The sequence below is a fragment of the Lonchura striata genome, chromosome 15, assembly GCF_050655825.1.
Source record: "Lonchura striata isolate lonStrDom1 chromosome 15, ASM5065582v1, whole genome shotgun sequence".
Lineage (NCBI taxonomy): Eukaryota > Metazoa > Chordata > Aves > Passeriformes > Estrildidae > Lonchura > Lonchura striata.
Genome location: NC_140717.1, coordinates 8399978 through 8423490, shown reverse-complemented (window position 1 = coordinate 8423490; position 23513 = coordinate 8399978). Strand labels below are relative to the sequence as shown.

Below are 23513 nucleotides of genomic sequence, written 5' to 3'. Positions count from 1 at the left end.
CGCTCGCCGCAGCGGCGGGGCCGCTAGGGGGCGCCCCGGGGCCCTGCCCAGGCCTCGCACCCCCTTCCGCCCCTGAGGGCACCACGGACACGCGGGAAAAGCACCCAGAAGGGAAAAATCCCCCTCAAGAGATGAAAAAATCCCCTAAAGAGGGAACAGCCCCTGTGTTGAAGAGCCCACATCGAAGGACAAGCATGTGCATATGGAAAAAACCCCCAAAAGACCTATGTCCCACCCCGGGATAGAGGCCCTTAGTCAGCAACACTGGATTGCTTTACCTTGGTCCTATATTCCAGCTCTTGCACTAAACATTTATTTTATGAATAAAAAATGTCACTTGAGATGGACAACCAGCTGAAGAAGAAATTAGATTTCTCTTTTAGAAAAAAAGGGCATAATATAATGAACAGTACACAAGTGTGCAGAGTGATGTATATACACTAAAAATAACACAGGGCAAAACATTTGCAACAGACACAAAGTCTAAAGTCTTTTATTACATTTTATAGATTAAATATATCTTCAGTAGAGTCTCTTTTTAAAACACACAAACGGAAAAAATACATTCTTCATGTACATATGAAATACTGACCATGTAGCAGGGACCATGTACAGTGCAAAATATGAACACAGCTACACAGACATCACCACCTTGGATGATTATCAAGCTTTTTCTAGAGTAAAATTGGAACAAGTTAACATTTCTGTTTCCAAAGAGAAATCCATACCCTTCCCTTCCATGGCATTTTGTGCGATTGTGCAGGAAAGGGTTTCATTTACTTTTTTAAGATACTATAATATCCTTGCATTGCATGAAAAATTATCAAAATCCTCAAGCTTTACCACTTTCACACATTTACAACTGTAATACAATTTTTATTGTGATTGCAACCCAACTCCAAAACTCCAGGGAAAAACAGTAATATGCATAACCTGGTACAGAGAGAGGAATGAATCAGAACTGATTGTTGCAATGGTCAGGAAACATGTACCCAACACGTACACACACATACACAGAGGGTGGAAGATAGCGAGGTGTGACAGAGCATCTCCTGTTTGTCACAAGTTTGGAGTGAGGGTACGGGGTTGCACGTTTCACTTCGGCAGTGGATCTCTAGTGTCTAGTAGGGGATGTCATTCTGGTAGTACTGGATCATGTCATATGTTCTACTCCTAGAGAAAAAAAGCAAACCAGAGGTAAGGAAAAGTTTAAAAAAACACTGCGCCCATTGTCAATAAACATTCATCAGGATCCCACAAAGACAAAACATGGGTGAAGGAACTCAGCTGCTAATCAAAACTAGCTTTCCATTCTTTGAAGGCATTGTGAAGGCCCAGTAACTGTTATGGACAGCACAAAACATCCTGCTCTTGTTTAAACTAATTTAAAAAAGTATTTCCACACTTCCCAGTGTGGCAACAGCATCAGCAGCTTGGATCCTGTCTTTGGATAAGCCATGTCACATGGCACTTGCAGTTTGTTTTAGGAGAAGGAAATGCATAATGAATGAAGCAAGATCATCAGGGCTGCATGGAGACAGGATTATGTGGAAATAAAAGTAATCTTAATTAAGGAGAATGCTAATAATCAAAATAAAAATGCAGGAGAAATAACATCATTAACAGCAGCATCTCTAATGAGTGACTGAGCAAACAAATCTCAGCTTGTTACAGATAACTCAATTATCCGTTGGTAGAGTTTATTCAGGTCACAGATTAACCATGCCACAGGCAGAGAAGCTCAGAACTTGTCAGAACTAAGCTGGTTCTGGCCATTCACACATCAGTGTCATTGCCTTCACCCCCCAGTATTAATTTAAGATTCTGAGCAGGTGCACTAGCAAGCACTGGAACATCCATTCCAGCAGGGCTGTATCTGAGCCAGTGAGTGGCACTGGTCTCAAGCTGACCCCATATGGAACTACACAAGGGTTTATATTAGACTCTCCAATATATCCCACAAAATCTGTATTATCTAGCATAATAAGATATGCACTTAAGATGTTTAACTGTTACATTTATTCTTCAGCCTAACCAGCCTTGCTGTTTGACCATCCTGGACTTAAGCCTTCCTTCCCAGCACAAAAGAGAGGAGATGCAGCACATTCAAAAACAAAGCTGCTATCCTGCGCTATCATCGACTCAAAAATTTTTGGTATCTGACTGATAAAACTCTTCTTTTCAGCTCTGCTCAAAGCCTGATGGCCTTCCTTTAGTCATAGGGAGAAAACACGTATAGAAGTCAAACCTGTTGCTGAGGAAACAATTCTGGATGATCTTGATGATGAAAGTTGCAGCCTCCCTTTCAGTCATGTTGGGGCTGAACCTGTGTCTACATGCAGAAAATCACAAGCAAATAAGAGAAAATTAGTGAAGTTTCCTTAGAATGTGGTACAAATGTGTCTTTGCACAAGCTCAGCCAGGTGTGATTTCACTTGCTGCAATTACCTATTTCTTGTGAAACCACTTGGTACAAATGATGTAACATTTTAATAAAAAACATTTTCCAGTTCATACATATTGCTGACTTACTTCAACAGCTTGATTGTCTGCCCTCGGAAACAGGGCAGCCCTGTATCCAACATCAGTGTAACCAGTGAGACCACAGCATCCATGTAAGGCCTAGAGAAAAAGAGGACAAAAATGTCAAAGCATTCAAACTCCTGCAGCCTTAGTAGGTAAAACAGACAAGCTAAGGAGTTCAATGAGCTGGCTCCCACCTTTTTCTGTAATTAAATCAACATAGATAATCCTCTTACATTTGCTGGTGAAGCTAGACCATTGCTTGCAATCTGTCACTTTAATTAAATGTCTCTCCTTTATGCTGGACTGTCAGATACTCAGAATGCCACAGGATGAAGTCTCAAGAAGGATTATGCAAAGTAATGCTTTAGCAAACAACATTTCTTTGGCATCGGAAAGGTGAAGCAGTGCACCAAAATAGTACAAAAGGCTGAAACCAGCAACATCACACAGGAACATACTATCTTTTAAGCTTAATTACTCTGATTAATTCTTTGGTACATCAGCCCATCTTCCCCTCTCTTTCCTGTCCTCTTGCTCAGAACATTTATTAACTACCAGGCTATTACTCTGCTATTTCAGTGACACATTTGCTTTGCCATAAGCACTTTGTCCAGACTGTTTCCCCTCAAGGAACCAGAATGATCTTGATTCCAAGACAGTAGTTTCTTATTGTATTAACAGTCCATTAAATTGTGTGAGGAAATTTGTGAAACATCACTTTTATAAACTGAATATATAAAATTTTAAAATATAAGGACATAAAAAATATCACAAAGATAAACTGTAAAATAGCAGGATTATTACATTGTTTTAAAGTTTGCAAGACTACCAGGATAGTCAACAGGCTCAGATTCCCTACAAATTAACATGTGTTATTTATCTTCTCATCTGGTTTTGAGCATGCAAGAACTTCCACTTTGAGCAGCTAAGAACACCTTACCTGACTGCCAGATAGCCTCTGACACACATCTCCATAAACCATTTGAATGGTGTTGCCTCCATTTTCCCTCCCATTATCATCACCATCTCATCAGTCAGTTTAATGTCAGGCTCCCAGCCCAGGTTTCCACCAGGTGAGCTTTCAAACATGAATCCAAAATCTGTGCACAAAAGATAAATTGCCTCATAAGCTTTGTTGGTTAATTGTGTGCTATTAAACCTGATAGAAGCAAAAGATGTGGATTGCATGTATTAATGTAAACATTTTAACTCCAACTGGAAAAAAGCTTTGGTGAAGTGTAGGAATACCAACAAAAGCATCATCACCATGACATGAGAACAGATGTAAGAATGGTGATATCAAATAAACTGCTGAAATATTTGTGCAGTTCCAGAAAAGCAAAGCTAAAGCAAAGGTTACAGCCTTACACAACTATACAAATTTACTTGTCAAGTTTAATTTATACCCTTGCAGTGATGAAAGGAATCCAAAGACACATTTCTATAATTAAACACATACACACATGTATCCATGCATGAGTACATAAACACGTGTCATCCATACATATGTGTGTACATACTTTCCTGAACCTGACTAAACTTTGCAGAGCTAAATTTACACAGAAGCAGCCAACACAAACACACAACACTTGGCACGAAGGCATGGAAACCTTCCACGTATGTTTACAAACAGTGAAACCAGTATAAAGATGGATCTCAAAGGGGAAATGGCTTATTGTCTGCTAGCAGCAATACTTAAGAGCAGAAAGCAAAGGTAATAAGTGACATTCAGAGATGCATATGACTGACCAATATGAATGATGTGTCCCTGTTTGTCCAGCATGATGTTGCCATTGTGCCTGTCTTTAATCTGGAGCAGAAACAGGAGCAGACTATAGGCAGCCATACTGCGGATGAAATTATAGCGAGCCTGTACAAACAACAAATTAAAACAAATCAGAACAACTTATAGAATTTAGTAACTTTCTATCAGGAGATGAGACAGATAAATAAAGCTTTTTTCTTTTTTTCCATTCATGATTAGTTTGAAGCAATGTCCAACAACATTCTCCATACATCTATAGCAGCAATTACTTCTTTAGCTAACTCACTAATAGCTAAAAATGGATTATAAGCATCAGGAACTAGATACAGCATTATAGACAATTATTTGTCATTATTTCTTATAAGTAGAATGTTTCTCAGTTGATATTTTACCTTCTGGAATGCAAGGGTAGACTCATCTCCATATTGCCTTGTAAAATAATCATACATCCCAAAGTCTGTCTGCCTGCCCAGCTGGTCACGGGACGTGCAGTCAGGAATGCACTCAATAACACCACACTGGAGGGGAAGAAAAGAAAGGGGTTTGTAAAGCATGCTCCCAAATATATTTTGTTCATGGCTCTTGGCAGTCATACAGATTATCTGGGAAATGTGGAAAAGCCTATAAATCACCAAATACAGAATTTCTAGTTTATTAATTAAAAAAAATTATATCCTCTCTTTTAGGATTTCCATGCAACTAAGACGAGCTCTGTGACTTTCCACTGCTTTGCATGGCATAGTCCCAGAAATCAAACAACAAACATTTGCAAGCAGCAAAATTTCAGAGCAAAAAGCTTTAGAAAAGCAAGAAGCAGGAGAGGAAAGACTCTTCCTATTGCTGGTACTCCAAATATTTGGCATAAGTGATGTGGGCAGTATTTCCTTGTAGAATGGAATTTTTATGTGTGCTGGAAGAAAGTATTTTTGAATTTTCTACAGCACTACAGTCAATTGCCCACTTACCCCAGGAGCTGTGGCCACCACTCTATATGGAAACACAAAAAGATCCAGGCCTACCAGCTGAAATATGTTCTTGAAGAGATCGATGATTTGCAAAGCTAACATGTCCTGTCAGACAAGAAAAAAATTGCACAAACATTACAGGGGTTACAGGTCATAAACTTGATTATAAACATGTTCTGAAGAATTCTGAAGTGCACATTAACTTAAGTAGGTGTGCAGATGTGTGCTTGTGCAGCCACTATGGGGGAAATCAAAAAGGGAACTGATAAATGCTGTGTGAGTGGGCAGCAAGCAACACTGATGATTTAACTGCTGACCTAAGAATGAACTGCCTATCACCCTTTGATAAAAGGGCTATTAATAACTTCAGGGATAATAACCAGCATTCCCTCTTCATCAATCAAACTTCAATGTACAATATCCCACCTTAGGAACTAAAGCTATATTACCAATAGCTCAGTTGAAAAACAAACTCTGTAAAAAAAAATTTAAGGCTTGGTAAACCTCTCTTGATAGAATGGCTTTTATTTCCAAACCAAATTTCTCTAGAGGTACAACACAGTTCTCTCTCTCAGTCCATAACCAGTGGAGATTACCAAAGTTCCAATGAAAAATATTTCTATGCTAAGATTATTTCCTTCTTATGCATTATCACCTACAAATATGTCTCCTTTAAGGGCAAAACTGGACAGCTTTGTACCTGTCTGCAGTCATCGCCCACTTTAAAGATTGCTGCCTGCCAGCAGGTTTTCTGACTGTCCTCATCTTCATCCTCTTCTTCACTTTCATCGATGGAGTCACAGCGACAACGCAGACCTGCAACAAGAGAACCAAGCAAAACCCAGGCATGGACTTTAATTAGTGACTTTCTGTCATGACAAGCCCTCTGCCCTCAAACCCACAGCATTCCACTGCAGGTGCACTACTGCCTTACAAGGTAATTACCATAAGGTCTACTGGACCCTACTAATTACACCTTTGTCTACTGGAATTAGAACATCTCAAACCAGTGTTCGTGATTTACCTCATAAATGCCTGCATTGCATGAGCTAGTCAGCTGGAGACTCCCACAAAAGGTCTTGTGAGAGAACATCTGTCAAAACCTGGATTTTGCTACTGTCTGAAAACCCAGAAAAGGCCAGTGATTTTTATTTTAATCTAAAGTAACTGTTATCATTTCTTGAAGAGCCCTATGTGGGGTTTGCTTCTTGGGACTTTAAAAAATATTTAAGTTTCAGCATTTTATTCTCTCTTCCTTTGATCCAGTTTAATTTCTCAGCTGAACCATGGCATATAAAGCTCAACATTGAAATGATTTTTATGCAGCGGTACAGGTCACTAAAAGCAGAGAGTTTTAAAGGAATTGCTGACTATTAATTAGTAGCATCAATGATTACATTACAGTTACTCACCTTCTTTTTCAAGCTCACTGACTCCGCATCGTTTCACTTTGAATTTGGCCAGATAGGGTGCTTTTGCTGCACTAAATTACAGTAGAAACAAAGATGATGATGAGTGCAATTAGCCAAACAAAAATTGATAGAAAAATACTTGAATGTCATTAATTAACTTAACAAGCATATATATATATAAATAAATATAACAAGAGCATGGTACCTCTGCATAGGAGTTCCAGATTTGTAATCAATATCCAGAACAATTGCTTCAGGATTGCTGGGCAAGTAGCAGCCTGCAAAACAGCAGACAGCTGAGAACAAATCCACTGGCTAGTGAGACAATGCAAGCTGGACAATAGCTGATGCCAGTGTCTACGACTTCAGTACATAGTTTTGAATTAATGTTAGAAAAAAACTGGACATTAGAGTCTGTGGCCATGAAGGATGTGGTATCCTTTGCATTAGTGAGAGATTCCCAGAAACTAATACAATACAGTTTTGAGCTAATACTGCAGGACCTGTATCACAGAAAGGTACAGAGAGGACATCCCAATTAGATGTGGCAGTGGGCAGTGCCCTCAGCCACCAGTGGGCAGTGCCCTCAGCCACCAACACATGGAGACCTGTTAGAGGTTAGGCAAAGCTTTTGTCAAACTCTATTTTAAGGAGAAGATTCAGGCTGGGAAAATGTATGTTCAAGATTTGAGCAGACCCTCAGATAATGACATTTCAAGGGAATGACTGATGGGAGAGGGAGAATTAAAGGAACTGGACATGCTTCATTCTTGAGATAACAAAACTTCTCAAAAACACCATGTCTTTTTAAAAAAGAAGGTGGTAGAAAGCAAAAAACTTATTTATCCTTCCTCTTCAGACACACACTTCTATTTTATCCACTATATGCATTATCTAATTTGCTTTTGGGTAAGTTTTGATGCACCATACAGAAATTATTGGATGGGCAAAAATATTTGAATTTTTTTCAAGAGAGAAACAACCACAGAGAAACAGCCACCCGTACCAAAACTGAAATCTCTACAAGCTGCCACTCACAGAGATTTCAAGATTTGCTTGCAGAAAATAAATAATCATGATGAATGCAAAAGCCCACAATTTTATACGATTAAATCCCGTCTTACCAGGCTGCACTTTCACTTCAGACAGAGCATTCAAACAAGCTTTTTTTCTTTCTTCTCCTTTAGGGAATGGCCTAGAAAGATTAATTACCTTTTAATTATCTGCATATTATATATTACTGTACACACTAACCTCAAATTTGTTTCAAACTTATACAAACAAGAACAATTTCTGAAGTACAATTCTTACTTGATAATGGCTGAAACATTGGTGATTTTATTGAAGAAATCGAACTCCCGTTGGTAGAACTCCTTGGCTGGGCCAGACAATGAGCCAGTTATCTCCTCCACTAACTGCTCCAGAAGTTCCCCAATGTCAGCTGCATGTGAAAAAAAGGGAGCATCTTTGTCAGAAGCTTATTTCAGATAGTAAAATGATATGGTGATGGAAATCAGCACCTTTGGATTGTACTCAGAAAAAGGTACAGAAGGAACCAGCACCCTTGTCTCTCTTGATAGACTCTATCAGGCACTGATACAGAATGGGCTCTACCTCTATAAATAAAAGAGAATTTCCCAGCTGAAAGGATTCTTTCTGACAAGCAAGAAGCAGGAAGAAGATTTAGTCTGGACTAGGAACAGGAAAGAAGTCAAGTCAGATTATATTTTAAAGTACTCACGATCTTTTTGATGTCCTTCTTCATCCAGGTAGATATTAGTTTTCATGTTCCAGATGAACTGATGAGCCAAGAGCTGAGATTTGGAAGCTGCCCACAGGATGTATTCCCTAACATAACCCATCTGCAACCACATGCAGACCAGTAAGGATCAAAGTTATACAACTCTCACACTCAATATTACTGCTTCTAACAGCTATTCTTCTAACCCAAAAAGTGTTAAATGGATGGAAAGAAGACCTCTGCACCCTCTCACTTTGCTAAAAAGACATGAATGACAGTGAATTTTAAAAGGTAGAAAACTGAACTTAAACTATTTTCAGCTTTGTTACTGACCTATTCTGTTAGTCTAATCAGCCTTTCTCCACCTCTAAGCCATTTTCCATCTGTTCTTTTTGGATTTCAAATATCGTTGAGCTCAGAGCATCATCTACAAAGCCCAGTGTGACAGGGAGACTGGTCTTGCCTGGCATCACTACATGTTTCTGTAATGCCAGAAATCTACAGTGTCACAGGGACTGTATGGTTTCGTGGCAAGAACTGCATGTGCTGGCACAGTTTCAATGAAAATCTGGAAAGTAAGAAGACACTTATAAAGTTGAAGTGTCCAAGAAAATTATACTCCTTCCAGCAGCCACATTCCCTTTCCTCTAGCTGCATCTACTTTTGTAGTCTATAGGTATTCCTAGAGGTGTTTGACTGATATTAACAGACAAGTGTCTGATGTTCGTGCTCTGCATTGCAGAGATCTCAAAGAATAACTACGGTCAGTCACCTACACTACGGGATGGGAATATGTTCACCTGAAAATAAAGCAGTGACCAGAGTTTACTGCCTCACTGGCAGGTAAAATGATCTCACATTAGTGAACTCTGAACTTGGTTGTCAAGCTTTACTTTGGCTTCTGCAAGATAAGGCTGAGATCTGATTTCATGCATGTGAAATCAGCACAAAAGCACAAGACACCCCTGGATGTCTTTTCTGGTTAGCTCTACAGCAAAATGATTAAGGGTAATGATTTAACTTCATTGTCTCATGCAGACCTCTAAAAGCTCTATTCAAAAGGAGTCCTCATCTGGAGTTTCCCATAACAAAATCTCTGTCCTGACAGATAAGCTAAATAGCCTTTCTCAAGTTTGTGTGTTCATAAAAGAGGTGTATCCAAAACCAGCCAGCCTCTAGAGACAATAATTTTTCTTCTATGTATTAAATATAGGATAATAATAAGCAGCATTAGATTACGCCTAACATTTTGTTTATTTACTGCTTTAAATCTAAAAGCTGCATTAAAAATCTGTTTTATTCACATGCAACAGATTCATAATCTCACCTTGTCATACCGCAGTGCCTGAACAATCTGTGGAATGTAGAATAAAATGGCATCCTGAAAGACAAGGGATAGCAGGGTTTTACTGTTTTGTTTTAGTAGTCAGAAGGAAGATGAGTCATATACACAGAGAAAAGTTCCTTTCAGTTAGGTGATAAACAAAATCTCACTACTTCTTCATTTTAAACTATGTATGCAACTCTCTTAAATCTTAGTATTATTCTATTTAGTTACTCCCTTCAAAAATATAATTAATAATCATGTATTTCACAGTCCTAATAGAAGTCTGACAAGTGCTAAAAAACAGCTTTCTGCTGCCTTAGAAGAAACAATTTTGTCATTGAAAGAAGAGGCAAAAGAGATTATTTGAGAAGGGCAGTCTGAAGAATTCAGCTTAGTGTCATTTACAACGAAGCTGCAAATATATGAGCCAGGTTTACATGGGACAACCAACTTCAAGTTTCTATCTCACTTTGTGCACATTCTGCAGTGTGCTATGCTCATTCAGCACATGCCTCTCCATGGCATTAAAATGAAACTTGTGGCCACAATGACCAGGGCCATAACTTCCCCTGGAGTGTTGAGGCTTTCTTGGAACTCTTCTTACCGGAGGGAAAGATCTCAGGACTTTAACTCCATACTGGGCTGTCAGAGGATGAGGTGGATACATGCTGGAGAAGTAGGACAGGCCAGTTGGTGGATCTGTGGGTGCCCAGCACAGAACGTGGCTGAGCTCAGGTGCATCAGCATCAATCGTGTGCCAGGTAACCAGGTACTGAAAAAGCAGGTCAGACACATTAGGGGTTTGTACCATTCACTGATGTGTGGGCACTGCACATCAGACAGTAATGCTGTCATCTAGCTCCCTCCAGCAGGGCAAGTGAAATATGGAACATTCTTCTTTCACAAAATGATGCTGTTTTATCTAATGCATTTTTCCACTGGAAACCTAGCTGTTGGAATCACCTCACCTCCCAGAACACCAAATGAAGTTACTGAAAGCACAATCCAGGAGTTCTTGCACAGGGAAGAAAGGATGAATCATTCTGAAAGGGTCAAAAAAGGTTCCGTTTTCCTGCCATCTATTTTTACAGGTGGTATACAGAACACAGCTCTGACAAGACTGTCCCTCACAGGACTAAAGTGCTCTACTGCAGATCAGCATGATGAGCCTTCCTCCCTTCCAGACTTAGCCTCTGGATACACAGAAAAGGTTATGCTTGAAATAACTTCAGCTGCAGCACTCATCATGGCTTGGTCCACTGATCTTTTCACTTATTATGCCAAAGGTACAGAAATGGTGGTTGTACTGCAAGTGATGAGTTTTGAGCCATTTTGTATACAGTGAGAAAAACCAGAAGCAAAATGTACCATTAGCTAACTGGCTACCTCCTCTTACTGCTGTGCTTCTCCTCCCAGAATCCTATTTCCACAGCTGTACTGTCATTCTCTCCTACCAGAGATATGGGTAGCACTAGAACATACATTGTGCTAAGTCAAGACTGTATTTTCTAATATATCTGAGTGAAATGGGACTCCTAGGGCCCTGTAGCAGTAAAAGTATTCACAAGTACCTTTATTGCCTCAGGAACATCACTAACAGCTCCAGGGTCCAACCGGACCAGACGGGTCACTTCTGTTCCAATAGCTTCTGTATTCTTAAACCTAAGTATAACCAGGAACACAACAACATTATTAGAAAATTTTGATGGCTTCTTCTATTTATGTGAAGAGGAGAACAGCAGAAGACAGAAAACTATATGCTCAATAAGCAAATAGTCCAACTATGAAATAACATACCCCAATATGCTGTGAAGGGGATTCTGAAACAACTGGTCCTCATGCAGTGCTTTTGTATAAACCAGTTGTATTTCAGCCCGCTTCCACTAGTGTATTCTTGGCTGAAATATTCTGTCTGGGATTCTACAGCAAGCACTGTGCAAAACTCTTACTTGGCAAAAACTATCACTGTCGTAAGGAGGAAAGAATTTCCTTTCCCTTCTGGAGCCAACTATGTTAATTCTCCTATAATAGTAAAGTGCAAACCAATATCTAGCAAAACCACTGCATTCCAAGATACTTTTAGCACTGCTTAAATGCTATGCTTGCTAATGGGCTGAATGTTATTAAAAAACAAACCTGATTTCTTCTGAATCAAACACTGTCTAAGCGCTGGCAAACAGCAGATGGTAGGAAGGGCAGGTGGACTTCATTAGTGACTGAGCCAAATGAGTCTATTAAGTAATAATGTTCTTTTCAAAGGTCTCAAACAGTTGTGACAGTATGCAAGAGGCTGCAACCTTGCAGCAAGTGCTATCAGAACTTACTGTAAATATCCACTCAACTTCTAAGGCAGCAGTAATTGCATCAGTTGTTTCTTTTGAATTATCTCACCTGGTAGGCAGCTGCACCGCAAGATAAGGAGAAATGCTCCAAGCCAGATTCACATTATCCTTCCACTGCTTCTCACTAAGACTGATGTATTTAGACCTCCAGTTGGCTACACTGCTCTCTCCAGTTTGATCCAACTCTAGCTCAGGGGAAGACAGTGGATTGTACCATGTGATCAAGCGTTCGATCTCAGTAGCCTGAAGCAAACAGGAAAAATAAAGGGGTTTCTGGAAGAAGCAAAACACTAGCAATCTCATACTTCAGTTTCTATATCCTGCAACAATAAGAGGGTCTTAGAAATTCATGCAGTTTGCCCATCCTTCTGATGACTCACCAGCAATGAGAGCAGTAATGTCCTGCGCTTCATGTAGTACTTGTGCAGCTGTGTCCCCCTGTTTGTCTTCTTGGACAGTCCTGGAGAAAGGATTAAAAAGTTTTCAGTAGCTTTTGTTCAGTAGGCGAAACTGTACTTTCAAACTGTCCACAGCTGGAAACATGAACACAGAAGAACTGAATAACCACAGGACACCTGTAGCTTCGATCAGAGTGGTGGCAGGAAGTCAGCACTGCAGCCACTCATCGTGCAGGTGTTCTTTGAATAAATGGAGTACAACAGCTTACAGAGGTATTATTGTAGCCAGCAGTGCATTCACTTTAGGAACATGAGAGTCTACTAAAAAGAAAGAGCACATAGCTTTAAAACTGTACAAAAACACAGGTCGTGATCTAATGCCACTCTGCTCAAAAAGCACTAGGGGCATGGTTCCATTAAGCAAAAATTTTTCTTACAGGATTTCAATACCACTTGACCTCTTCCAGTCTTATTTCTCCTGCACAAGAGAACTGAATATTCTATCAAAAAACTCAGGTGATTTCTGAACTGTCCTGCTTGTTACCAGTGAGACTTTTTCTGCCTTCATTTTTCAGAGTTTGGCACTGGTAATTAAATACACTGCCAGAATATGAGTCTGATGTTTAAGGTACACATTGACTTTAAACATCTGAATGTAAACTATACTGTAAAATTGGCTGTAATGAGCTAGTTACAATCAAAAAAAATACCTGATTTTTTAGATATGGTTGACATGCCACTGGACAAAGGATAAGTATTTATCCATCCTTGTGTAGCTTGTTGCCGAGATCCAACATTGATATCCAAATTGCTCCTGGTGTCTTGATTATCTAAGAACACAGCACAGATCTGATGTAGAATCCAAAGAAACCAGACACTTTTAAAACAGCACTTAAAGGAACTTACCAGGTGGCACAAGTTGGCTGGCAGTCAGATACTTCTTGTCTGAGAACATTGCTGTCCAAAACTTGATCAATATGCTGATATCCTCACGGAGCCTCTTTTCCCCTTGTGTAGGGAACTTGGAAGGACAACTTGAAGAAATCACACAAATAATGTGAGGCTGAATGCATTGGGAGGGAGCAAAAAAAACCTCCCAGCAGTCAAAAACCCTCACCAGCCTAATCAAATCATACTTTTTATTCTGACTGAAATCTACAAGGATGAGAACACTACATCACTACATTTTATCCTCATGGCTTTATTATGTCCGACTGAAAAGCACAAACTTCCAATTATAACTGAAAATTAAGACAGCAGTCTGTCAGCATCCTGGATTCATTTGAAAGCTAATATTAGGACAGAGTGACCTTCTCACATTCAGAAATTCCTATCAATTAAATTTTCTTTAGTGTCTGTGTCAAATGTTGATAGATTTAGTGTGTCTGTATTTTGAAAACAATTAAACTATTTCAGCCACACATACTATAACAGCAGTTCTTTAAATCTTATAAATCTAGATACAATTTTGAGCATTGAAGAAACTTCAAAAATAAGAAAGAAAGGGAAAAGAACAGAAACATTCCTGCTTTTTAAATCACACATAAAATCTGAAACTAATATCTAAGTCTCTTTGAGATAATTTATGAACCATACTTAAGCACAAGACAAGTTTCTGTTAAAGTGGGTAAAAAAGGAAAGGAACAAAAATCAGTAGAAAATAAAACAGCTGTTGCTTTGAAGTATCACTGAAGGTCCAGGAAAAACACAAACACATTTTCAGTGAGTTGTTTCAAATTAAAGAGTACCTGAAATAATCAAAGGCAGTTGAATAAATCTTTTCTCTCAAAACATTTCGGATAGTTGCATTCGGAACCACATCAGCATGCAGCAAAGACAAACCCAGGGTAAGCAACCTAATAAGCAAAACAGAGAATGGAAATGTTGGCATTCCAAATATGCTGACCAATACACCACCATGCAAACCACAACTACAGCTGTAAGTGTAGCCTCAGAAGTGCCTGTTTCAGAGCTCTTAGCAACTTGTTCACATTATCACCAGTCTGTTTTAAAGCTGTGACTGCTGAACCACAGAAAGTGAAAGCCTTCAAGTCACAAAAGGTGAAAATAACTGATAAAGCAAAGACTAGATTCATTACTAGATCCATGATGTGAGCTATTCACTATATGAAATCATCCCACAAAATTTCCTGAAATATTACAAAATCACTTTCAAGCTGAAGTGATCAACTTCTGCTTTGAAAACAGCTTAGACTGCATCATTGCAGGCTTTTAAAGTGATAGCGATTCTCAGCACTTGAAACCAAGTTAAACATGTAGTGTTCAGTTGTTTTCTTCCATCTCCCTGTAAATTTATTTCTTATTTCTGTGATTCCAGGAGAAACCCAAAAGCACTCACTTAAATCGGGGCCCAATGGCTGCCACGTGCCGGTTCAAGCTGCCTTTTGCCCCCCCGATGTTCAGGGACAGGGACCGCTGGAGCAGGCTGGAGAAGATCTCGATTTGGTCAGAACTGCAGTATTTGGCTATTTCAAACCTCTGCACCAAAAACTGAGAAAAAGAGACAGACATACCATGCCTCCTTCGACCTTTCTGAATTTCAAACCCCACTCCCAGACTTTTCTGTTTCAAACACCTTCCTCCCCCCTTAGTGATTATGCTCATCTAAACAGTGTCTCTCCTGGCTGTGAGCACATGGCTCCAGACATTTCCCAAATCACAGCAACAGGAAATACAGACTGCCACAGGTGGGACATTCAGAAAAAATACACACCTCTATCCAGATGTAATGTGGGGTCACCTCTGGTGGACAGGGCCTTGGCTGGCTCTCCTCTGAGGCTGCTAATGGATCTGCTTCTTTCTGCTCTGCAGAAAACAGCCCAACTTTCTGCTCCACTGTCATTTGCCAGGCTCCTGCCATTTCCCGCATGAACTGCAAAAAGGAAGGTGACAGTGCTTCTTGTTTCAAGAGCATCTTCTTATATGGAAAGCATAACCTTTCCCCACAGAGCACACAAAAACCTACTACATCAATTAAAATTCAGTGCAGTACTGATGGAGAGGCAGAGACAAGTCTATACATCCCACCTGAAAGAAAATCTTTCACATACTACATTACAAAAGGAAGAGAGACTCCCCCAGAATCTCAGCTAGTAACAGAAAGACTTAAGGCAGCAGTAGCCAGGCACTGTATTTTGTTGAGGAGACTGAGCTGTTAGTTCAGCCCATGCTATCCATCCTCCTGCTCCACTGAAGGTTGCTGCCTCCCACACGAGCTCAGCAGGGTCAAGCACACGCCAGGTTCCCATGACCTGCAGGACATGGTTTGACCCCTGAGCATTCTCTGGCTGATCAAGCACAACATAAAGATGGCACATAATTCAGTTTTGCTGATCATGCTCTCAGGAGCATCATCCTCTGTAGTAAGGGGGCTGAGCAATCAAGGGTGCTTCTCTGTTCTCCTCAACCAGATACAAAGACATTTCCCCAAATGCCCAATGGAAAAAATTGAAACTGATGCTTAAGAAGTTAACCACTGAAACCTGCAAGTAAATTCAGCTAAGTAAATTCAGATGGATGATTATCTCCAGCAAGTGAAACACTTGGTTCTCCCTAAGCAAAACAATTACCAGAGGCAGCTTTCTCAACTGTGTGGACTGCCACTGCACCATGCTGAGTTGCTTTATTACTATTACATTGATCCCCATCTCACAAAATACAACTGGTTTAGCTAGTTACAGGATCAGGACATTTACAAGACTATGTTTTTATGTAATGGTGAAATACTAGATACCAGAGGCTGATTAATGAGAAGGGAGACACTGATTTCTCTTTGTTTCAAAACACCATTCTATAGTTTGTGATAGTATGGAGTCAATTAATGAACAGCTCAGGCATCTCATCAGCAAAGTAAATTGTACACCTGAGATTCTAACAGGTTTCTTTTGCTGTAACATTCATGCTGTTGAGAAAGGTCTGCTTCCCACAGTCCACCTCGTGGGGGTGCTCAGACTTCCAACAATACAGGAACAGAGACTTCCTGGCAGGCTGAAGTGATTAACAGCGTATTTAAACATCCTTGACACAGATTCACAGTATCTGTTAATCTCCCAAAATCTTCTCTCTTGCCCCTGGCAGGGGCAGAGAATGAGTAGTTAAATTGCTTCCTACCGGCACTTCTATTCCATTCTTGGCAGCAAGCAGCCACTCCCAGCAAGCAATTGCTGTTTCCATGCCATGTTCATTGAACATTCGCAGGGGTCCCCAACACAGATGATGAAGGAGCTGGGGATCACAGTCTGAAAACAAACATTCACTCAGATTTCTCCAACAGAACAACTGCTTTCCACATCAGCATGAAATTGGTGTGCACCATAGGTAATAATCAGTTCCTAATAATAAATAGCTTTTGGTTTAAGGAGGCTTTTCCCCACTATAAGCTTAATTGAAAAAATTCAAAACACACTTTTGCTGTAAGGTGATGTATACTGGGTTGGTATATGTTTTGTAGTTTATTATTCTTGGCATTTACCATCAGAAAGTGGAACTCCATTTGGTTTTCATTACCTTTACTGCTTATTAGCAGTGCAGTCATCTTAAACATGGCCTGGGTGTAGGATTCAGTATTGCTTGATTCAAGAGCAGCATTCAGGTCTTTGACCATAAGTTTATTCAGGTCAGATGTTCGTCCTGTGGCATTTGAGAACTGAATCATTCCAGAAACCTGTAAAATTTAGTGGGGTTTTCAACAGAGAACAGTACTTTTAGGAATCCAGTTAAGTATTGGTCACATGCTGATTAGGGAGCTCCACAAACAGAGGCATCTTTTGTTACTACTTTACCAAATCTTTAGCTTTATCTGCAATCTAATCTTTAGCTTTATCTAATCTTTAGTTTTATCTGCAAGACTAACACTAAAATTATCTGTTTAATAAGCTAGGAAAATTATACTCTCTATCCTGAAGGGATTTATAAACTATGCTTCATGTAACATAGACCCACCCACCAATATAGGTTGGATGGACATCAGCCCCTGGGAAGTGATGCCAGAGCTTCTGGACACCCCACATTCATGAGAAATCCTGTACTTACTTCTCCTGCATAACGGTTGCGCAAGTTAAGAGAAGCCATGAAGTTGGAGTAGTCCTTCTTCACACAAGTTGGTCTTTCAGTTAGCTGGGTTGCCTATGGCCAGATTATAACAAGGTGTTTATACTGTTCATATCAAACCATTTGTCTCTTTATCTTTCTATTCCTTCAAATGTGTTTTAAATTTCCTTATGCTTATAATCATAGTAGTATCAGGACTGTTACATACAACAGCACCAGGACTGATCAAAATCAAATAAGGAGTATGTGTATTTCCTCCATGGATACAGGATTACAGAATATCCTGAGTTGGAAGGGACCGACAGGGATCACTGAGTACAACTCCTGGCCCTGCACAGGACAAACCCAACAATCACATCACACTATTGGGAGCAATGTCCAAACACCTCTTGAACTCTGTCAGGCTTGGTGCTGTGACCACTTCCCTGGGAAGCCTGTGCCCATGTCCACCCACCCTCTGAATGAAGGATCTTTCCCCAACATCCAGCCTTAAACCTCCCTGACACAGCTTCGTGACACTGCCTCCTGTCATTGGTCACCAGAGAGATCAGTGCCTGCCCCTCTGCTGCCCTTGTGAGGACATTGTAGGCAGCAACGAGGTCTCTCCTCAGCCCTCTCATTTGTCAAGGTCTCTCTGCAGGTGCACAGAGGAACAAACAATACTCACCCCCAGAGTGGTGTTCTGCCTGTTGTAGCCTGCAAAGTGCAAAACACTTTCCGTAGCCATGGCCAGTCCAGTGTGCTGGGACAACCCTGATACCCAGTTCTGGTGTTTATTTAAGTACTCCTGAAAAAAAAACCAAACCAAACTCCAAAATACTTCATTATCTTCAAAACAAGACAGCTCATAAGCAAGTGCTGCATTACTGCAAACTATGGGAAACGTAATTACATACAATTGTGACAAAAGACTGTCTCTACTCATCCCTTCTGGGAACTGTTCCCCTGGCAATAAGATTTTCTGAATGTCCTCCTAAATACACAAAGAGTAAGACTCCTTCCGTATTCAAAATGAATAAAATTATCAAGATAAATGCTTGAAGGCTGTGATCTTCTCTTAAAAGAATCACTTCTGATCAAGAAAACCCTTATGAGATGAAGTGTTTTGGACTACATGGAAGGGAAATTAAATAGTTGTCCTTTCACACCAGGATAGAATCCCTTGAGGCTCTTTTTTTAGGGAAGGAAATATAAAACTCAGGTAGATTTGCAGTGTCCAAGATATGCAAAAATGAAATTTTCACAGAAGCAGGCCCATTACCTGTAGATGAGATTTTGTAACAGAGGGAGCCCATTTCATTGCCTCTTGCAGAATCATCCCACAGCGTGCAGCGAAGTCCTTGACTATACTCTACAATAAAAAGCAATCCGTAAAATACAGGACATTAACTAGAGGAACTGGTCTTAAGGGTGTAATAAGTAACAATGGGAGTAAGACAGTTGTAGCAACTTGACACAGTTAAAATTTTTTGTAACAGTTGAATGTGTCCTTGATTAGAAAAGAACTGTTACACTTTAAGTCAAATAGTTAAATTAAGAAAAACATAAAAACTGTGTCATATCCTATTAGAAAAATCTTACCTAGGGAAGTACTTTTAAAAAAAATGACCATTCAGAGTAGCTCACTAATTTGTCTCCAAGCTATGAAACGAGGCATTAGTTCATTCTTTGATAAATCAGGGAGGGCCACCCACCTCTCTGGCTTCATGTGTGTCAGGGACTGTTATTCTGTAGGGAGCATCAGGAATGTCATAGTATGGCTGGTCCTTGTGAATGTCCTAAACAGCAACAATTACCAACTCTCAGTAAGACAAAATTCATCATCACTGCAGGTAGCAAACAAGAGGCCTGATTACCAAATCTTTTTTGCTGACATTTGCTCTCAATTTGAACATCTCTAAAAGAAACTGTTTGTATTCCAGTTTCATTTTTAGAATAAATAATTTCAAAAATCCAAAGCACTTTCCTCAACATTTAGTATTAAAATAAAATTCTATAAAGCATTTCCATCTTCAAAAATTCTAGTATGCAACAGATTCAAGAAATATGGCTGGAGAGAATACAACTGAAAACCATAATTCATAGAAGACCAAACAAACCACAAACCAGAAAAACACCACCAAAGTTTTATTTCAAATGAGACATTTCAACAATTGTAAACCACATGTGACAATAACTTTTTAGCACTAGTTTTATTGCTTATGAAATAGGGTTGCAAAGATAATTCTTGCTTCCTAGAATTTAAAATTAAGATTTTATCAATCTTAGTAAAAGGAAAACCAAATTACAAACTCATTAAGTATAAAATAAATGCAGAACAAAGCAAAAAAAAAAAAAGTTCTAGGAAAGAAAAGCACTTACTGCACTAAGAGACAGAGACAATGTCTGCAGAATATCTAGCATAGTCTTCAGCACAGTTCCACTCCACAGCAAGTGAGGAAATCTAGAGCAAGACAGAATTCAGAAATACAATAACCATGGAGAGCTGAGGAAGGCCATTATTTTATCAAGGGAGCTGCTCAAAGAGCCAGCTTTATACATCCCTAGGTAAGCTCACACTCAACAGAAGTCACAAAGCCTGCCATGGCTCACAACAGCCTGGCTTTATTCAGAGCCAAAAGCTGAGGAGAGCTATTGGACAGGAGTTGAGACTGCACATCTATCATGGGTCCTTTGCTTTGCCCCACCCATGGGAATACTAAGCAGACACACATTTTAACCAGGGATTTCTGAGCTCAAGCTAAAAATACCATTGAATGCAATTTTTCAAGGAGATGTTTCAGCAGAAGTAGCAGCCAAGAAATCCACTTGACCAGTGTCACCAATTGCCTAAGCAACCACTAAACAGTCATTGTGAAAAGATAAACATGAAATCTATACTCACTTGTCTACCAATCCAGATAAGTATTTGTCTGCAACTCTTCTGATCCTCTTGTGAATGTGGTTGAAATTCACCAGCAAGAATTGAGCATGTCTCTCCAGCTCTTCTTCATTCTCCTTAGTTTTAGGCTAAAAAACATGTCAAAGAGAAGTATGAAGCTCCTAAAGGAACAGACAAACTCACTTTCATAAACTGAAATGAGAGCATTTATATAAATTCAAAATTTTAGTTTCCAGGTAACCTACTTTATCAGCCATCATTGACAGGAAAGCTTCAAACACCTTATCAGCAACAGCTATCACACACTGCATCATGCCTGAGAAATGGAGAGAAGTGACAGGTTTCATTGTCGAAATTACATTTGTTTTATAAACCAAGCTTGACAGTTTAAAAAGTGTTTATGTTTACTCAGCCAATATTGAACTTGTTTCAAAACAAAACCAGTGTTATTGGCAAGAATAAAGCAGCAGCAATCTGGTGAGCATGATTCAATTTTTTATATAGCTGCTTATTTTGTTTCTGCTTTGCAGGCCTTGAGATAATTTCCTCATACCTCAAGTTGTGAGGAAGCTAGACAGGTAAATCTTACCAGATTTGTCTTTCTGAATTGCTTTATCTTCAAAATAGCAAAACATGACTTGGAAGCGATCTTGGTCAGTTGAACGCAGCACCCTAGAAAAGGAGAGTTTTGTAAGTTGGCACGTTTGGGGTTTTGTTTATTTGTTTCAGGTTTTGTTTATTTCAGATTTTATTTGTTTCAGGAACTTACTGATTGTTTTGTTTTAGGGTTTATTTCTGTTTCATAAGTGAAAAAACTAAACAGAGATAAACACAAACCTCATATACTCTAGGCGGTAAACAGAAAGGAGATAGGTAGACATGGCAAAATCCAACTTATTGATCAACGCTGACACTTCTGGAGGAGGATCCAAGAGATTGATTATGGTGCTCCGTAATTCATTTAATTCAGCCTAGAGATGAATATATTAAGTTATCTGAAGTGGAAGTCCTGTATTAGTTTGTGTCCTCAAACATTCATTCATCTATTTGTTAAGATTTCAACCTTCACAAACAATACGTCAGGATGTTTCTGCCTACAGACTCAGACCAACCTCCCCTGACTTAGTAAGTCACAATGCTTCAAATACAGAACAGAACTAAATCTGGAATCAAGCTTCTGGCAGAAATAATTGGTAATTCCCATGCAGTTATACCAATGAAGAAATACAATTCCTACACTAAATGCATGCAAGTTCAACCAACATCTTCACTGTCCAGCTCCTGAAACTTCATGGGTTTGTGCCAGTCTTTGGTGTCACAGAACTATGTATCTAGGCACAATGCAGATTTCTGTATTATTTGGGAGCCAAAGAGATTTCATAAGCCAAAAAGAGCCCTTGGGCAACATCTGTCCTGCAAAATCTATCCTACAAATTCTAGGGAGAGAGAAGATTACCAGTATCAAGCCAGAGCAAACTTAACAATTTTTTGAAAGCCTGAATGTGCTGTTTCCTTTCAAACGTTGTTGATTTCCTTTTTTTAATCACTGCAAGTTTGGTCAGGTACCAAATGGATGAAGAAGCACTAAGAGGCTTCCATCTTCACAATTACTTGGTTTCTACACCTAATCAGGTCGTGTAGCTACCCCCCCTAAACATTTGCATTAACACTCCATAAAACTGACCCCAAATCACTTATGCACCCTGATGTCAGAAAAATAGTATTAAATAGCTGCTTTTCAATAATAGGAGACAGGTGGAAGGGGCGTGCTATTTCAGTATATCACAGGTATCATGTCATTTAACACTGGCAGACATTATGGAAGGAGGAAATAGAAGAAATTAATTCCTACAGAAGTCACGGTGTCATTCTTCATGGCAGAATTGTACTGCAGAACAGATCGGAGTGGCTCTTTGCTGGGAAATGTGAGTAATGGAGACTTGGTGGCAATTTCACACACACCTTCATACCATTCTTCTGGCCAAAGACCTGGAACAGAAATAGAAAGAGGAATGTGGAATGATGGATTAAAAAAAAAAAATCAAGTTTCATGAAGTTACTTGCATTACCAAGCTTTGCACTACTTCTAGGATAGATTTTTCATGCTCTTTCACAGACACTTATGACCCAGGTTCCAACTTAATAAGTACATTTAGGAAGTTCCTACTTAATTACCATTGTACCCCATGTGTCTTATCTTCAATTTCAGGCTGTCAAAATTCATAACTAAGGCTATTAGCAATAAAACTAAACACAAGTTGTATCGTTCTGACTCTGATAGCAGAACTACAAAGATTTAAAGAAATTCCACCAGAGAACTGTCATGTTAGCTGTTGGCATTGAAGTGTCTTTATGGCTGTAATTTTTTTTCCAGCTACTGGGAATGGTTTGAGTTGCATTTAAATTAATCAAAAGTTTAAATGTGAGCAGCAATGTTGTCCTCTTAGAGTGCAGAGTACCTGATCCTTCCACAGCAAATCCCATTAGCACCGAATACAACCAGAAATCACGGAACAGCTTCTGCAGCCTGGGCTTGGCCTCCTTGATGGGTGGCAAGCGTCTAGTGAGCTACCAAAGAAATAAAATTTAACATTAGAAAGTGGTGGGAGTTAGAATAAATTAATTCCACACTAAGGAATCATGTACCTTCTTTACTATGATTTACAAAGGTAATATTGTTTGTCACCTATGAAAAGTAGCATTATAGCGCTATTGTTATATTGTAAGAATTAAGTTCTTTTTGGAGAGCTGAAAGGCTAACTTTGAGATGCCTGAAGAAAGAACTTCCTTTGTTTTACACAGGAATAACACCATGCTGATACAGTAACCTCTGAGGAGAATACATAATATTAGTATACTATCCACTGCAGGGAGGAAGAGACCACATGGTCCTTTAAACTGTGCTGAAGACAATGCCATGCAGCTTTGCTTCAGTGTAAAGGAACTCCAAACTAAATAAATATTAGTCAAAACCACTTCTGGTTGCTATTGTTTATCAGCTTTGTGAAAATACATTGAGGCACCAATTGGGGATCTTTCATTGTTTGCACCCACGCACAGAATGACATCAGTTCTGAAGAATGTGC

General features: G+C 39.4%; 1 protein-coding gene across 2 annotated transcripts in view; it reads right to left on the bottom strand.

Moving 5' to 3' along the window:
* Nucleotides 1-464: 464 nt before the first annotated feature.
* The window catches only part of PI4KA (phosphatidylinositol 4-kinase alpha), a 54263-nt gene continuing 31214 nt past the window's right edge, over nucleotides 465-23513 (bottom strand). For both annotated transcript variants that reach the window (XM_021549910.4, XM_021549911.4), the window contains exons 20-55: nucleotides 22887-22995; nucleotides 22280-22416; nucleotides 21265-21398; nucleotides 21017-21099; nucleotides 20673-20743; nucleotides 20431-20555; nucleotides 19908-19989; nucleotides 19241-19324; nucleotides 18808-18897; nucleotides 18214-18333; nucleotides 17529-17621; nucleotides 17004-17160; nucleotides 16608-16735; nucleotides 15211-15369; nucleotides 14836-14987; nucleotides 14225-14332; nucleotides 13383-13510; nucleotides 13187-13306; nucleotides 12459-12538; nucleotides 12128-12321; nucleotides 11308-11398; nucleotides 10341-10508; nucleotides 9737-9790; nucleotides 8410-8530; nucleotides 7980-8109; nucleotides 7793-7863; nucleotides 6874-6946; nucleotides 6669-6739; nucleotides 5957-6072; nucleotides 5257-5361; nucleotides 4684-4809; nucleotides 4276-4396; nucleotides 3467-3626; nucleotides 2533-2622; nucleotides 2249-2332; nucleotides 465-1173 (exon numbers count right to left, since the gene is read on the bottom strand). In XM_021549910.4, coding sequence (XP_021405585.1) covers nucleotides 1122-1173; nucleotides 2249-2332; nucleotides 2533-2622; nucleotides 3467-3626; nucleotides 4276-4396; nucleotides 4684-4809; nucleotides 5257-5361; nucleotides 5957-6072; nucleotides 6669-6739; nucleotides 6874-6946; nucleotides 7793-7863; nucleotides 7980-8109; nucleotides 8410-8530; nucleotides 9737-9790; nucleotides 10341-10508; nucleotides 11308-11398; nucleotides 12128-12321; nucleotides 12459-12538; nucleotides 13187-13306; nucleotides 13383-13510; nucleotides 14225-14332; nucleotides 14836-14987; nucleotides 15211-15369; nucleotides 16608-16735; nucleotides 17004-17160; nucleotides 17529-17621; nucleotides 18214-18333; nucleotides 18808-18897; nucleotides 19241-19324; nucleotides 19908-19989; nucleotides 20431-20555; nucleotides 20673-20743; nucleotides 21017-21099; nucleotides 21265-21398; nucleotides 22280-22416; nucleotides 22887-22995 — 3987 coding nt within the window. In that variant the 3' untranslated portion in view covers nucleotides 465-1121. The remainder of the gene's footprint in view (nucleotides 1174-2248; nucleotides 2333-2532; nucleotides 2623-3466; nucleotides 3627-4275; nucleotides 4397-4683; nucleotides 4810-5256; nucleotides 5362-5956; nucleotides 6073-6668; nucleotides 6740-6873; nucleotides 6947-7792; nucleotides 7864-7979; nucleotides 8110-8409; nucleotides 8531-9736; nucleotides 9791-10340; nucleotides 10509-11307; nucleotides 11399-12127; nucleotides 12322-12458; nucleotides 12539-13186; nucleotides 13307-13382; nucleotides 13511-14224; nucleotides 14333-14835; nucleotides 14988-15210; nucleotides 15370-16607; nucleotides 16736-17003; nucleotides 17161-17528; nucleotides 17622-18213; nucleotides 18334-18807; nucleotides 18898-19240; nucleotides 19325-19907; nucleotides 19990-20430; nucleotides 20556-20672; nucleotides 20744-21016; nucleotides 21100-21264; nucleotides 21399-22279; nucleotides 22417-22886; nucleotides 22996-23513) is intronic.